At 42.7% G+C, this 17,628-nt stretch overlaps 1 protein-coding gene across 1 annotated transcript in view; it reads right to left on the bottom strand.

Moving 5' to 3' along the window:
• The window catches only part of CCBE1 (collagen and calcium binding EGF domains 1), a 182,500-nt gene that overhangs the window by 30,370 nt on the left and 134,502 nt on the right, over positions 1–17,628 (bottom strand). Inside the window, exon 3 of the mRNA XM_060236099.1 lies at positions 364–416. Coding sequence (XP_060092082.1) covers positions 364–416 — 53 coding nt within the window. The remainder of the gene's footprint in view (positions 1–363; positions 417–17,628) is intronic.

Below are 17,628 nucleotides of genomic sequence, written 5' to 3'. Positions count from 1 at the left end.
CCACACACATCTGGTGAAAAGCTGAAGCTGTGGAAACAAAATCCAAAGGGCCAACAGTGCTTGTTTGTTGCAAGAAAAAGAAACCAGGAAGCTCGTGTCACCTTTATTATAGCTAACACATTTTAATTCTAGCATAAGTTTGAAACCTGTTGCAAAATGGGGTCTTTTCCCACATGCTTATACTGGAATGGAAATTTGTCAGTCATGCTGATAACACAACACTCATCACAGTTATGAAACTACACTAGTGAGCACGGTCCCGAGTGTGACCACTGGAATCAATCCTGACTTTATTAACAGCACAGGAAACCAGAGCTACCACAGTGGCCAGTGAAGGAAGGAAGAAACAACTTAATCACATACCTTCGGGGATGCATTGCCCAAGAACAAATTTATAACCCTTACAGCACTTTTTCCTGAAAGACAAAAGGAGGAAGAGATGATAATTACACATTAAAGCACTTTAAAAATGTTATATTGCAAGAAGGCCAAAAGGGCACTGCTCCAACATTATTTCTTTCACCAGATGATATTAATAATACTAGTAAGAACATAAGAGAAGCCATGTTGGATCAGGCCTATGGCCCATCCAGTCCAACACTCTCTGTCACACAGTGGCCAAAATCCATCTGGCATTAGGAGGTCCACCAGTGGGGCCAGAAGCCTTCCCACTCGCCCAATCACTGCCTCAGACACAGTGTTCCATCCATGCGTTCTGGCTAACAGACACTCATGGACCTCTGCTCCACATGTTTATCCAGTCCTCTCTTGAAGCTGTCTAGCCAAGCTCACTTGCGGTCTCAGAGTCTGCTCACGGGGAAGATAGATAAAGCATTCCCTGTGTGCCCCCCTGATCACTTAAGTTTGATAAAAGCGATCCTTGTGTATAGAAATTTTATTAGTTTTATACAGGGAAAACTGGGGGATTAGGGGAAAGAGTAAGGGATAGGGTACATAAAATAAAAGAAGTAGATTACAATTGTCCGTACTTAAAAAATATATAGTTTGTTATACCTGCAAGTATTCAGAATTATTACATAAGCGTTACCTTTAGATTCTACAAACATTTTATGACCTAGTGATATTATTATAAAATCCTGTTTTACAAAGTATTTAATAGCAAATTTCAAATTCTGATCTATCATATCTATCATTTTACAAAGTAAAATCCATATATTGAAGCAGGAGTCAAGTTGCACCTTTAAGACCAACTAAGTTTTATTCAGAATGTAAGCTTTTGTGTGCTCTAAGCAGACTTCATCAGACTTCATCATAAGCAGCCTGATGAAGTCTGCTTAGAGCACACGAAAGCTTATATTCTGAATAAAACCTAGTTGGTCTTAAAGGTACCACTTGATTCCTGCTTTGTTCTTTTTGCTTCAGACCAACACGGCTGCCTCTTGGATCTAAATCCATATATCCTTAGTCTATTAGAGAAGGACAGAGAACAAAAAGAAAGAAGGAAAGAAAGAAGGAAAGAAAGAAAGAAAGAAAGAAAGAAAGAAAGAAAGAAAGAAAGAAAGAAAGAAAGAAAGAAAGAAAGAAAGAAAGAAAGAAAGAAAGAAAGAAAGAAAGAAAGAAAGAAAGTTCTGGTCTTCAAAACAATCTTATTAAAAGTGATCCTGATTTGGAGGGGGAATACTGCATGGGTCAGGAGAGTTTAATATGGTGCACTTATAGAGTGGAGGAGTTTGGAACATCAGTTTTGTGGGACACCAGCCACCACTGTTCATTTTTTTTAAAAAGTAAACTTGTTATTTCTATTATAAAAGTAAGCCCCTGTTCTTAAAACAATTGGGGAGGGAAGGAAACCAGTGTGTTAGTCAGTGTTCCGCTGCACCCGTGGGCCCCACCCTGCCTAATTTGATGAAGGATGCTTGAAAGCTGGCTGACTGGAAAAACAAATTAACATTTCAGCTACTAAGACATGCAAGAGTCAACACTGTAATTTAGTGTCCATAATTTAAAGAGAATGGAAAATAAACTAGAAGAAATGAATAACATATTTTAACCCCCAAGGGGATCCACATAGCATGTCGTCCTGATGTTCCGGAAAGAAGTTCCTCTGGATATGAGACTCTAAACGGTCTGAGATTTTTCATTCAGCTCAAGATATGAAATGGTGCTGGGGGAGGAGAGAACATCATGTGTTTCTAATACCTTGTAGTCTGAAACATGTGTTTTTATTTGTCCATTTCTGTTTTGCACGGCGCATCTAGGAGGAGAAGGCTGTGATGCAGGATAACATTTCAAAGTTACCCAGACTTCTGATAACCGGGGCATGTTTTCTTTTCTTCTTTGAATTAAAGCTGGAGATGTATTTCACTCTTATTCGCCTAAGAGCTGACTTCCACAGTACGTATGCAACTAATTAGGTTGTTCCCACACACACTAAATAACTCACTTTCAATGGACTTTGCAATTGGGCTTTACTGTGTGAAATGGCAAAACCTAGTTGGAAAGTGGATTGAATGCAGACTGAAAGTGCATTATTCAGCATGTATGAAATGCCCACAAGACTGACTTGCCTTAGAGAAGTCCACCGCCATGGTTCTGCATGAATTACTGCTCTGAGAACAAGACCAGGGCTTTTTTTTGAGCAGGAACATACAGGAACGCAGTTCTGGCTGGTTTGGAATCAGGGGGCATGGCCTAATATGCAAATGAGTTCCTGTTGGGCTTCTTCTACCAAAAACCCTATGTGAAACAATGGTGACATCAGCGGTGTGTGGCCTAATATGCAAATAAGTTCCTGCTGGGCTTCTTCTTTTTAAAAAAAAGCCCTGCCCATGACTCATGCCATCCTAAATCATATGGAATTAGCACCAAATCGTTTAAACTGTTTTAAAGTGTTTGTTTAGGTTTAATTAAACTGTTTTTACTGTACCCTATTGTGGCTATTAGCCACAGTGTATGTGTGTATATAACATTTTTTGCCACTGTGTGACACAGAGGGTTGGACTTGATGGGCCACTGGCCTGATCCAACATGGCTTCTCTCATGTTCTTAATTGGGAGTGATGGAATCCTCAGAGTAGAGCTGATGCAAAGACAAAGCAAAATTATCTGCTTCCAGCTGTGGTTGATTAAGGGGAGGCAAGCTGAGAACAGTGGATCATTCAGAGAATCAACGATCAGCCTCCTTGAGAGTGTATACTTTGCATTCACAAGAGCTTTTCATTAATATATCTGCATTCCTCACGGCTCACTAGCAGCTCTCTCATCCCGTACAGCTTGGGAATGACTGTGCGAATTGATTTAAAACCTTATTCTCCTCCTTGTGCGATGCTGAATGCATTGGTGGTGAAACCTCCAGCTTGTGGATTTAAACCAAAAATAACCTCTTTAGTTCAGCTTTGTCTAAAATTACATTTAAAGTTGACCCCCTCCCCTTTTTCTTCTTCTGTTAAGTGTGCAACTTTTAAGAGAGATGCAGATACCAGAACTCTTTGCAGATGTGGTTAAATAAATAAGATGTTTAAACTAAGAACCAGCCAATTCCTTTCTGCCTCCGAAGTCTCAGGCCTGATTCATACATCATGGTTTTTTCCTTACATACAGAGGAAAGCATGTACATTTTCTTTAATTCTGAGCAGACTGGATTTGCCTGCCTAATATATACCCTTGTGGCAAATCTGTGACGACACTCATGTAGTGAGATTATCTGAGCGTACAAACAATCTCATGTGCAAAATGGCCTTGTAATGTTTGCATACAATGAAAACATGAAACTGTCTTATGCTTTCTCAGACCCTTGGCCCATCAAAGTCAGTATTGTCTAAGGCTGGCATGTGTGCAAACCAGAGAAGTCACTGTAAGAGTAAGCAATAACACAACACAAAGGTTATAGTGACAAATAACTATTGATTTATATAAATAATAAGACAATAAAGAGACATGGGTCCCTAATACAGTTTCAACCAAATAATTCATGTGCTCAAAAGATCCAAGCTGAGGACGTCTTTCTCACAATACGTGAATTCATGGACATTCAATGAAATTGCTGAGCAGTCGGGTTAGAATGGATCAAAGGAAGTACTTCTTTACCCAAAGGGTGATTAACATGTGGAATTCACTGCCACAGGAGGTGGCAGCAGCTACAAGCATAGACAACTTCAAGAGGGATTGGATAAGCATATGGAGCAGAGGTCCATCAGTGGCTATTAGCCACAGAGTATTATTGGAACTCTCTGTATGGGGCAGTGATGCTCTGTATTCTTGGTGCTTGGGGGGGGGGGCACAGTAGGAGGGCTTCTAGGCCAACTGGTGGACCTCCTGATGGCACTTGCTTTTTTTGGCCTCTGTGTGACATAGAGTGTTGGACTGGACGGGCCATTGGCCTGATCCAACATGGCTTCTCTTATGTTCTTACAGTGCAAACGAATGTTGTTTAAAAGTTTCATTATTGATTATTTTCAACATTTATGGACTATCCCCTATTGATAAAGAATTGGAAACACGTGGGGCAGAAGTTGACAACCTGTCCAGGGAATTCCAAGATGTCTTCATGTTGCATCTACTGAAGGAACATTCTTCATTGAAGGATACGTTTGTATTGTGAAAAAGACATCTTCAGCTTGGATCTTTTGAGTACGTAAATTATTTGGTTGAGACTGTGTTAGGGACCTATGTATCTTTATTGTCTTATTATTTATATTAATCAATAGTTATTTGTCACTATAACCTTTGGGTTGTGTTATTGCTAACTCAGGCTGGCAGCAGCTCTCCAGGCAGAGGTCTTTCACATCATCTACTACATGATCCTTTCAAGTAGAGATACCAGGGATTGAACCTGGGACCATCTGTATGCCAAGCAGATGCTCTACCACTGAGCCACAGCCCCCTCCAAAGAGGATCACTCTGACCAAAGGAGGTCCCTACTAGGATCCTAATGCTGCTATTTTCCTTCTTTACTTATTTTCAAAGTTATACTCATTTGTATAGGCCCTCAAAGATGCTCACAATTAAAAGATGCTACACAATACAATAAAATCCCCAGTGTCAATTAAAATAGTAACAGCAACATAATGACAGCAATAAACCAAACCCTATAGAACTATTATAAGCACAGAATGGGCCCACTAAGCACAAAAATCAACAGCCAATTTCTGTTTTTTAGAACAAACTACATTAAGATGACGAACTACAGCGAGAGCCACTTAATCTGGATGAAGTCTCCTTAAAGTGGAGGAAGGCTTCAACTGAGCCAAAAGCAGGGCTTTTTTTTAATAGCAGGAACTCATTTGCATATTAGGCAACACTCTCCTGATGTAGCCAATCCTTCAAGAGTTTACAGTAGGCCCTGTACTAAGAGCCCTGTAAGCTCTTGGAGGATTGGCTACATTAAGGGGGGGGGGAATAGCCTAATATGCAAAGAAGTTCCTGCTACAAAAAAAGCCCTGGCCAAAAGGAAAGCCAGGGTATAAACAGAGGTGGGGGAGGAGAGAGATCTTTTGCGCAGTGGGATGGTAGGGTAGAGGCAGGAGCTCCCCTGATATATGCATGCAGAATCCAACCCATGTTGGCCCAGTATATGTGGTCAATTCCCCAGAAAAAATTCAGGAATGTGCATTTGATTCCACATGTGTGTGTCCTATTCAGCTTCGCAAACCTGGTGTTAGAGAGGTGAGGTGGAGAGTTAAGGCATACGTTTGTTACTGATCCTGCTCTCCATCATACTCTAGGGAGCAAACAGGGTGTCTGTTTCTCCTGCTAGAGGTTGAAGTCCAGGTAATAATAATTATCATATGGCAATGTGTGTAGAATAGCCAAGAGATTCTAATATCATCTGGCAGCCAGAATTTCTAGCTCTTTTAGCTTTAGGCACCACAGGGTGGCGAGCTAGACTTGTTTTTAAGGTAAGAGCTGTTTCAGAGGTGGTTTGCCATTGCCTGCCTCTGCGTCACTCACAACCCTGGTATTCCTTGGAGGCCACCCTTCCAGTTACTAGCCAAGGCTAATCTTGCTTAGCTTCCAGGATCTGATAGGATCAGGCTAGCCTGGGCTGTCGAGGTCAGGCCAGGTAGTCTAGCTGTCGAGGTAGGAGTCAAGCTGCTAGGTTTAGTGCCTGCAGTGCAACAGCTTAGATGCTGTTTCAGAAATGACTGAAGGTGGACTGAGGCCTTAAAGACACCTAACAGATGGTGTAGATGGAAGACCTTCCAGGAGCAGGGTTCTAGTCCTTAAAGATGCTGCATCTTCAGGGCATTTTTTGGTAGGAAAGCCCAGCAGGAACTCATTTGCATATTAGGCCACACCTCCTAATGGCACCAATGTTTCACACAGGGCTTTTTGGATAGAAAAAGCCCAGCAGGAACTCATTTACATATTAGGCCACATCCCTAACACCAAGCCAGCCGGAACTGCATTCCTGTGAGCAGGGTTCTCTTTCTAGCAGGAGCTCCTCTTCATATTAGGCCGTGCCCTGTGATATAGCCAATCCTCCTGAGCTTACAGTAGGCCCTGTACTAAGAGCCCTCTAAGCTCTTGGAGGATTGGCTACATCAGGGGGGCGAGGCCTAATATGCAGAGGAGCTCCTGCTAAAAAAAGCCCTGCACATCTTATTCAGTGGCAAGTGCTCCAGTGGGGGTTGGGATAGTTCTTGGCTTTGTAAGGTTTCAAGGAATCCATTGGGGAGAAACTTCAGGTACTGCAGTCAGCTCTGGAGTAGATGATTCAGAGTTAAAGCTCAAAAAGGAAGGCAGGGTAAGAGAGGTGGCCCAGTCTCCTGAACCTCTTCCCAGACATCAAAGGGGACTCCTGGAGGTGTCTCATCTGTCTCCCTCAGAGGTGGTTCCAGGTGCTGAATCTCATCTGAGTCTTCAGCCTCTTCACTTGGTGAACAGGAGTTAGTACCTTGGCCTGTGACACCATTCCTTAATCCAACCCCAAAAGAGGCATTTGAAATTGGCCAGAAGAGAGGCAAAATTATGTCAGATTATAAGGAAGTAATCAAGCATAAAACCAGCAAATATCTCTAGTCAGCATGGGAAATAGTAAGCAGGCAGGTGAGAATGTGAATTCGCACTGGACCACCGGAAATGAAACCAGTTTAGTGTGAGAGCAAGTTTGGACTCTTATCTGGGAGAACTGGGTTTGATTCCTCACTCCTCCATATGCACCTGCTGGTGTGACCTTGAGTAAGTCACAAATTCTCACAGAGCTGTTCCTTTCAAGAGCAGTTCCTGTCAGAGCTCTCTCAGCCCCACCTGCCTCACAGGGTGTCCGTTGGGGGGAGAGGAAGGGAAAAGAGATTGTAAACCGCTCTGATACTCCTTTAGGTAGTGAAGGGCAAGGTAAAAATCCAATGCCGTCGTCCTCCTTCTTCACCAGGCATGGCTTACTTAATCCACAGAGGGCCTTGAGAGAACTCAGAAAATGAGTGGAATGGTATAGGGCAGTGGTCCCTAGCCTTTTCAAGCTTGAAGGCAGCTTTGGAATTCTAACAGAGGGTGGTGGGCACAACAACAAAATGGCTGCCATGGGAGGTTGACCCTAATACACACAGACAAAGCCCAAGTGCAGGGGAGAAGAAGGGTAGTTTTGAAAAATACACTGGGAAAGAGAACTGAGAGAGAGAATAAAACTAACATTGTGGGAGCAGCTGCCTGTGAACTGCTTTTTAAAAACTATGAACAGTCAGTCAGATCTCCAGTGGCCAACCAGATTCCTTGCTGAGCAAAAGCCCCAACAGGCTCCACCCACTTTCTAAAAATATTTGGCAGGCACCAGAAAAGGTGTGAATGGGTGCCATGGTGCCCACAGGTGCCACCAGACCCCTCCCAGGGAGCCAGTTTGGTGTAATGGTTAAGTGAACCGACTCTTATCTCGGAGAACCACATACAACCTGCTGATGTGACCTTGGGTCAACCACAAGTTCTATCAAGGCTGTTCTGCTCAACAGCAGTTCTGAGAGAGCTCTTTCAGACCCACCTACCTCACAGTATGTTTGTTGTGGGGGAGGAAAGTAAAGGAAATTGTAAGCCGCTCTGAGACTCAGATTCAGAGTGAAGGGTGGGGTATAAATCCAATAAATCCATCTTCTTCTTCTCAAAAGCCATAAAACCTAATCTTTCTGAAAATGGTACCTTAATATTGAATCCCCTCCTGCATTACTAAACCCAGCAGATGGCTTGACTGTGTAAGGAGGTCTTTTGACAGGTCACTGATTCAAATGTCCAGGAAAGATGGTGCAGCTGCCTAGAAATTAAACTTGCATATACAGTTCTAAGTTACAAGACCTCAGGTGACCGCCAACATTCTTCCTGCCAATTACACATTTCAGAAGCCATTGATCAGCATGAGTGGCACTGGAGGAGGTTATTAGCAGAGGTATTTGCCTGACAAGCCTTCATTGTCAGACAGGCAGAAACAGGTGGACAGGTAGTCTCTCATCAAATGACATGACAGGCCGACTGGGCTGCTATTCATCTCTTTAAATGGATCAAAAGAAGTATCCTTATTGTGTTGTCCCTGTGGTTGCCCATTTAAGTAGACCCGGAGTTTCTTCACACACTAGAACCTTTAAGCAAACTCCCAAGGTATTTCAAGTAAACCACTCGAAAATGTGAAGTGTAAAAGTGCCACATTTGTCAGGAAGAAGCCAACAGACTTCCTTGCTCTGTTGGGTATGCAATCAAGACTAAATCAAGCTTATAGCTAAAATCATTCAAGTGTTATTTCTGGAACTGGGGACCAGCAGCAGGAAGAAGTAGGGCTGCATTTGTTTAGTTGGGAACAGCAACTCAGTAAACGTTAGGCTTAACAACCGGCTGGAACAAAATAAGGCCATCCTAGCCGTTTTCCATTGGAGTCAACTGCTGAAAAATAAATAGGCAAAGAATCAGTTCCATTCCTCTCCGTTTTTAAAAAAGCAATACACCTCAGCTTCTAAAACCTGTAGGTAGCTGTGCGGCAGTCTTTTGAAGTTAATGGGTTTAAACAGATACAGTTAGCTCATTTAGGACAGATTACATACAGACCATTAAGCAACTGGGGAATCAAAGCAGAAATCCCAGCCAAGGTAATCTAGGGGATTTATGACTAAACTCATATTTAAAACCAGGACTATTTCCCCATGAAGGTTTTGTTTTCTGCTCTCCCCCCTACCCCTGCAAATGGGAGGAAGTTCAGAGAGGGCTTCCACATCACACCTCCCTGTCCACGTTCAGTTCCTTTTCCATTTTAGATTTCCCTTCAGATCCGCTGTGTACCTGTAAACTTTTCACGTTTAAAGAAAATCAGCCATAGGTGTATCTCTATTGCAGCATCACACTGTTGTGATATGCTTACTACCTATTTGTTTTTTGAAAGCCAAGGAAAAAAAAAACAGGACCAAAAGATGCAATACAAGGGTTCCCAAGGAGGAAATTGATCTGGCTGATTATCTGCATTGTGCCACACTGCACTGACAGATAATGAGCTCACCAGTACAGTAGTACCTATTGTACCATTGAATTTTCCCTCCCACGTTGCTAGAGCATCCATAGAGTTTTCTCAGAAACACCTAGAGCAGCTGGCGTGCGGCATTGCCAGTGCGATGACGTCACTTCTGGGTGACGCCATTGCGCTGGTGATGTCAGGGGACATTGGGAACCTCCAGGGTGGGGGAAACCCTGCCCGGCCTATGGACTTGGCAGCCCTAATTGACACCTAGCTTCTGGCGGGAAGTACGTGCCGAGCTGCTGATAGGTTCTACCACTTACTAGCTAAGTACCAGCATGCATAAACAAACAATTAACTCATGACTCCAGGAAGTGAAGTTGCCAAAATCCAACAATCTCGAAGTCTGATATATTTATTTCCTTCACTATGTTCCCCTCCCCACCGAATGAAGTGGGAAATTGAGTGAAAAATAAGCACAACGAAACTAAGGAAGGGAGGGGAGGGGGTGTTCAGATTCCTCCAAAGCAAATTTTTGCCCCCAAATACTTTAGAATTTGTTGGGTGCAGCACAAATCCTTACTAATCCATTATGACATATCTTAAAGGACCATTTGGCTATTATATCCAAGCAATATAAATATATGTGATTATGTGGGCAACCAGACCTACAAGAGGTTGACAGAATGCCTTTCATACAGCAGAATTTTAGGAACATTGTATAATAAAAATAAAGATAATTTATAATAACCTGGTAAACTCTTCAGTGAACTGACAAGTCTAAAGAATGTTTATTTATCTTAACCGCATATTTCAAATGAAACCCCATTGAGGCCTTTCTCTCCTTGCCAAAAGCTTATATGGACAAATAGCAAGCATCTGGGTTGCAAGTTTGTCAAGTAACCCAGTAGCTAGTGGGCGTTCAGCTATAATTCACACACCAAAAGATTTAAACATTTCTTCAAGTTTGGAACAGCGGGATTGAAAGCTGAAGCATTTTTTTTCTTTACTGGATGTTTCCTGGGATACGAACCAAAATTATGATTCAACTACTGTCCTTCTTGTGTTACATTTCACTATTGTTTGGGTCAGGGGTCTGTTGTATGATTGTCAAGAGACCAGCAGCTTACCGAAGCAGTTTACTAGTGAACATAAAAATGAAGAATAAATATTTATTTACACAATGTGTGATCAAGATGTAGAATTCAATCTTTATATAATTTTTATTGGTTTTAAGTACAAAAGAAAAAGCATAAACACAGATACAAAAAAGAAAAACAAAAGGGGAGAGGGTGAGGGCATATACAGAATGGGAAAGGCCGGGGGGGGGGGGGGGGGAAGGAAATGTACAAGTATATCAATTTTAAGTCTACCTCCAAATAAAATATCCAATTCGTTCTTCCTGCAAGTATAAAATTCTCCATATATTTTCCCATCTTTATCTTCCATTATAAAACATTTTTACCAAACTATTATTTGCAATACAAGTCTAAACAGTTCTTCTTCAACACATATAAATCTGGACGAGTCAGAGCAGTCTCAGCACAAAACCTACTACTTTGGCTTAACCTTGTTAAAAAAAATACAAACTAATTTATCAGTTTATCACTATCCTCATTAACAGAGACACGAAAAATTCATATCTTTATCCTTAAAAAGAAACTAAAAAGAAATACAACCTGGTATTATGTCCATTTCAATATAAACAGTTTCTCCTGAGAAACAAATCTAGCAATTTACATAACATCTGTATGGTCTACCTTTTAAACAATTAATCCACCTCTTGTATCCCTATTGGGCTAGGAAAAACAACTTTTTATGGCTCAAAAATTAAAATCTCAAACCTGGTCTGATTTAGCATTACCTACCCAACTATCCAAAATAAAAACATTTCAGGAAACCCTTCTTACTAGAAAGAAATCAGTCTCCTGAGTTATAGATTAACTTGTAAAATTACCCATATCTATAACAAACATAGAAATTAATATCATTATCTATTAAAAACAAGTTCAGCAATTTGTCAAGAAATTACGTTATCTGTCTTCTTAAAAATTAATCTAAAAAGATTATTTTTACATAAAATTCTTTTCAAAAACTTTTTGGCCCTTTAACTTTTAAATCCATATTGTTTTAAGCAAGACAGCTTCTTATAGCCCAAAAACAAACACAAAGAAAAAGAAAAAAAAGAAATTTCACTTAACCTTGTAATTTTACATATCAGAATTTCTTACAGAGCCCATGTCCAGCTATCCACTGAGAAAAGTCTAATTCAGAAAGATTTCCACATCATGATTTTCTGGTTGAAATACATCTTCTCACTTCTTAAAGCAGTCATCCTTCTCAAAGAAGATAAGAAAAATTCCACAGCCTTTGTTCCTCTCAACCTAGCTTGAGGCAATCTCCATTTCCAGACCTCTTTTTTAAATGCGCCACAAGATTCCATTTTAATTTTCTTGTGTTGATTTCCCAACAGCTCAGTCTCCCATTTTGATTCCACAGACATCACCAGGTTCTCTTTAGCACTTTGCTCATGTAGATTTGAGATTTCGCTAACTTTCAGCAAAAAAGCTGCCATTTGCTTCTCAACCAAATCAGCCAATAAACCAAGATCTTGCCTCAGAGATTATAAATTGCTCAAAATGTCTTTTTTATAAGAAATTTCGCTTGGCAAAGCCATTTTTCTCTGTCAGCAAACTCAGTCCATTAATCCTGATTAAACAATAGCTCAAAGTCCCAGACAGCCCGTCCTTCTCAGTCTCCTCCAGCTTAAGTTTTAGATGTTAACTTATGAATTTCAGATCAGACAGCAAGGAAAAATCACTCTAACAGGTATCTCATTTTGTTCAGACCATATTGCAGCCAAATAATAGTCTCTTTAGGAAATATCCAATTATGATCTGGGTCAATTTAAATGTCCATATTCTGATTAATTCAAATTGTTCCCAGTGTTTAAAGATGTTCTTTGACTTTCCACAGCCTCATTCACAGGGAAATTAGAGACATCGATCTCTTTCCCTTCTTTTGAACTACTAAGTCAATTAGAAATATAAGAATGACCCATTAGAATTTGACAATTGAAAGCAAACTTACTTGCATTGCAGATTTATCGTGCTTGAGATAGAGGGTTGATAGATCAAAGGCTTGTTAGAGAAAAGAAAGACAAGCAGTCGAGCATTCGTCTCTTGTTGCTATATTATTTATCTCTTGTTGTGATGGGACGAGCTTCAGAGCACACAGAAGGAGCAGGAGCAACAGCCATTGCACCCCCACTCCATTGTGAAAGCTCCATGCCTAAGAGACCCTCCCAGGGTTTCTTTGGGGGTGTCAGATCCGTGACACCCTTCCCCCTGCCTGATCAGGGGGAGTCGCATGCAGGAGAGCTCACGAATCCACCTGCTAGCAAGATGACGTAGCCCGGAACTAAGATGTAGAATTCATTGCCAGCAAATGTAGTAATGGCCACAGGCATAGCTTTTTAAGGGGCTAGACAGATTCATAGGACAACTCTATTAGTGGCTACTAGCCATAGAGACTAACGGAAAACTCCACATTCAGAGACAGTAAACCTCTGAATCTCAGTTCCAGGAGGCAACATCAGGGGAAGGTCTCTGTGCCTTGTTGTTGGCCATCCAGAGGAACTAGTTGGACCTTAGAAAAGAGCAGGCCTCAGATTCAACAGGAGCTCACAAGAGCACAGCTCCTGAACCTTTCTGAGGGTTCCTCCTCTTCCTCCCCACCTACCTTGTCCATTGAATAGCAGTTGCAGCTGCATAACAATCCCTGGATTTGGAAAGCAGGCAGCCAGCCAGCCACCAGGGGCTTTGCCATGCCCCCGGCAGCCCTCATTAACCCCTGGAGAAGCCTGCACCACCCTTTCTCCACTTCTTATGTGATTTTGGGTGGTGGGTAGCTTGCTGTCCTTTTGACTTTGGGGGGGAGTGGCCCAGGAGAGCCCCACACAAGCAAGACCTGCTTGGGCTGGCTGGATCTCCAGTCAGCCCAAGCAGGCCTCGCTTGCCCGGGGCTCTCCTTTCTTGCATCAGGTAGCTTTTGACTGGGGGATATGCTAATGAGTTATGCTAATGAGTTCTGCCACCTATTTTTCTACAAAACAAACCCTGGAAAAGAGTAAGAGTCCAGTAGCACCTTAAAGACTAACAAAATTTGTGGTAGGGTATGAGCTTTCATCAGTCACTGCTCACTTCTTAAAGGTTCCCCTGGACTTGAACTCTGTTCTGCAAATGCAAGGTTATTCAAACAGTCTGTATATCCAGTCCAGCAACAGGCAGGAGCTTCTTTTCTTCAAGAAAACCATCTATCTTGTCTACCTCATTTGAATATTTTCAAAGAAGATGCCATTTCACTTTTTAAAATGAGCAGAGCTGAAATCCTTGGAGACTTCGAAATACAAAGAGACGTTACAAATGTTCCTTCCACTTTGTTCCAGCTCCCAATTAGTCCATAAGCCAAGTTTCTTTCCAAGCTTGCAAACAGACTGCTTTGTTGATGGCACATACTGTCAGCTATTTGTCTAAACAAAAGGTGAAACAGAACACAGTATTAATCACTGCTTGTCTGTCCAGCTTCTCTTGGATTTCTTAACTTCCCTGACTCTTTGCTTGTGACTCCAGTTTCACACAAAAAATGCAAGCTAGACAGAAAGCCATAAATTCCATTTCACTAAGGAAGGAAGTGCCAAAGCAGAAATTCGGATCTCATTAGATGGCTGAGGCTCCCTGTTGCTAGGTCACCAGAGTCAAACAGTAACAAGTTGCTGGCACGTTGTTAGATTTATTGAATCTGCTCTGGTCCAGTTTCATACAGAATCTTTCATCAACAAGATCACAAAAGTGCTGCATAAGCAATAGCTAATAAATGTGCTTTCAAACCGAAATTAAAAGCAGACAACACCAAAGGTTGCACACGTGTGAACATGCGGGCCCCCATAACGGAGTGGCACAAGGAATTCATAAACGTGGAATGCATAGTTTGGTTTCCCAAATAAATTATCAACTCCTAATGCAGTCAAATAACATTATCTAAAGATATTGGGAAATTGCTTCATAAAGCTATATGGAGCCCATGAGAATCAGTTGCAACGTTGCCGTTAACGTTCATGACAAACACTTGAGATCTTTCGGCAACAAACTCTCATTTAAGCCACATTTCTTCTGAATGGAGATCGTGGTAATGCATACCAATGGAGCACTTTGCATTCCCATGTGCTTATGAAACTCTCCTGCCTGCAAAGAATTCTTCCTCTGCTTCAAAAGAAAGAAGCAGTTCTGTGAAACTGCAATGGGATGTCTGTATGAAACAATGTCTGTCAGATTAACCTGTGTGCCAAAGACAAGGAGGTATGCAGAGCCTGTAATGGATTTTTAAAAAGCCCTAAATGTTTAAAGGGTCACAAACCAGCATTCGTATTTAGAGAAGAAGGGAAATAGAGAAAAAATGCTCATCACAACATGTGGGGAAAAGTTCTAGTATGTGCCTGTGGCGTTTGTACAACCACTTTCTAAACACCAGTAATGACGCAGGTGTTGAAAATCTTCACCACATGCTGTGCTTTTAAGTGCTTGAAATGAAAGATATGGGAGATATACAATCAGACCCCTATGGTGTAATCCTAAACAGGTCTACTTGGTTATGTGCCATGTTATTCCATGGGGCTTACTTCTAGGAATGCATCTTTAGGACTAAAGCTTCAATGTGTTTCATTTTACTTGTCTCCTCTGGACCCAAACTGGATTGGAACTGGTAGACTAGGTGCTCATGACATACTGTCCATGCAATTTTCCCAATTTCTGCAAATATCTGCAAATCAAAGATGCATCTATTATGTAAAAAACCAGGAATGCCCACAAATTTTCTTTTTACAGATTTCTGGGGGAAGGTCCCTTTTCAAGCCACATCTGTTCCTCACAGCAATAGCGCAATCAATTCCCAAACTTACCTAACACAAGCATTAAATAACCCCATGAATCAATAAGATGTTGGCAGTTTCATAAAGCACAATGCAAGATGCCATTTAGAATCTGCCTTCTTCTCTCATGAGAAAAGCCAACAGATTTTCCCAAGATACTGTTTGCTTGCTTAAAGTCTGCTAAAGTTACATTATAGACCACAGACTAGGGAAGAAATGCAAAAGGAGAGAGTACTTTGCAAAAGTCTCATTTAATGACAGATATGTTTATAACACACTTTTAAATACTTGCATCATTGATAAGAAAAGTTCATCTCCAAAACAGATCTGTCCATTTAATTTATGGGAGGTATGCCTTATCAGGTCACTCTTATAGAAGGAGGGGGCAGGGAACACATGAACAAATCCAGTCTATTGGTGTGAAGATGCTTCCTTGACTGTGTGACCTGGTCTGAAATTTAAGGTGTGGGAAGTGAATGATTGGTCGCTGTCCCATTTCAGCCTCCAGACAGCAGGGCAAGAGAGTCAGACAGCTAGATAGTCAGACTAAGCTTTCTTCCTGTGTTTACCCTTCTGCCACTGTCCCTTTGAAATGTAGAATGCTACTCTCAGGGAAACTGCCTCTCTTCCGTCCATTTCATCCACTCCGACAACACACTTCTCCTGGAGGACACGCTGTCTCCATCTTGACATCATGATGCATTTGGCCAGGGGTGGAATTCTAGCAGGAGCTCCTTTGCATATTAGGCCACACACCCCTGATGTAGCCAATCCTCCTACAAAAAAGAGCCTTGTAAAGCTCTTGCTATCTGGTCCTTTTAACTGGAGAGGCCACTGATTAAGCCTGAGACCTTCTATATGCCAAGCAGTTGCTCTGCCAAAGAGCCACAACTCCTCCCTGTGGGAATCCTGTGCTGGTGGTGGAAAGGGCCATCAAGTCACAGTTGATTTATGGTGACCCCACAGGATTTTCAAGGCAAGAGATGAGTAGCGCCAGTTTGTCTTTGCCTGCCTCTGTGCAGCAACCCTAGAATCCCTCAGTGGCTTCCCATCCAAGCAGTGCCGGATTAAACCCTGAGGAGGCCCCTAGGCAGTCAAAATCTTGGGGGGCCCCTCGCAAATTATCTCAGAGTAGGAGCATTTGCCCCGCTGCCTGTGGCCTCCACTGCAGCCCTTCTCAAAAGCCCCTTTGACAAATCTGTGGGGGAAGGGCAGAGAGACGCAAACTTGGTGACGACACGAGCAGCCACCGCACCAGGCAAGTCAGGCATAGAGTGGCTCAGTTGCTGCCTGCACATGAAGGCTGGGAGGGCTGCAAGCAGGGGGAGAATGTGCGGGGAACCAGCCCGGGGCCTCTAAAGACATGGGGGCCCATAGGCCAGAGCCTGCTTGGTCTAATTGTTAATCCAGCCCTGCATCCAAGGAGTAACCAGGGCTGGCCTTGCTTAGCTTAGGGTTGTCTGGTCTGTGTTAGAAAATACCTGGAGACTTTGGGGGTGGAGCCAGGAGAAGGTAGGGTTTGGGGGGAGGGGCCTCAGCATGGTACAATGCCATAGAGTCCACCCTTCAAAGCAGCCATTTTCTCCAGGGGACCGGATCTCTGGCCGATGGAGATCAGTTGTAAAAGCAGGAGATCTCCAGGCCCCACCTGGAGTCTGTGCAACCCTGGCAATCCTAGCTTAGCTTCTGAGATCTGATGAGACTGGGATAGCCTGGCTATCCAGGTGAAGTTCACGTACTGATTGCCAGTCAAACAGTTTCAACAGCATTTGTGTCTATGACAGCAAGTAGCTGCCGTTCTCCCAGCAGTTATTGCTGCCCTGCTAAAAAAAGCCTTATGTAAACTGAAGAGCACCAGCAACGCTCTGGCACAATGCCCAAGAAGGGCCTGCTGGCACATGAGGCAGCTAGCTAGCTGGAGCTAAGCCTGTATGTAGTTGGTAGAGATGCCAGCCTCCAGGTGGGACCTGGGGATCCCCTGTAATTACAGCTCTTCTCCAGACTACAGAGATCAGTTCCCTAGGAGAAAACGGATGCTTTGGGGCATTGTATCCCACTGAGGTTGCTGTCCTCCCTAGGCTCCATCCCCAAATCTCAAAGAGTTTCCTAACCTGGATCTGGCAATGCTACTCCTCCATCCCCCACGGAGGACCTGGCATCCCCAGTACTTGGTCATGGCCTGGCTGGAAGGCCTCCTAGATATACCGCATTGAGTTCTGTGATGGAAGACAAGTGGGATCCAGATAGGGCTGCCAATCTCCAGGTGGGGGCAGGGCCCCCCCGGTTTGGACCCCCCCCACTTTAGGGTCATCAGAAAGCGG

This window comes from Heteronotia binoei, chromosome 4 (assembly GCF_032191835.1).
Source record: "Heteronotia binoei isolate CCM8104 ecotype False Entrance Well chromosome 4, APGP_CSIRO_Hbin_v1, whole genome shotgun sequence".
NCBI lineage: Eukaryota > Metazoa > Chordata > Lepidosauria > Squamata > Gekkonidae > Heteronotia > Heteronotia binoei.
The sequence above is the reverse complement of the archived record's forward strand: the minus strand, read 5'-3'. Positions and strand labels throughout refer to the sequence as shown.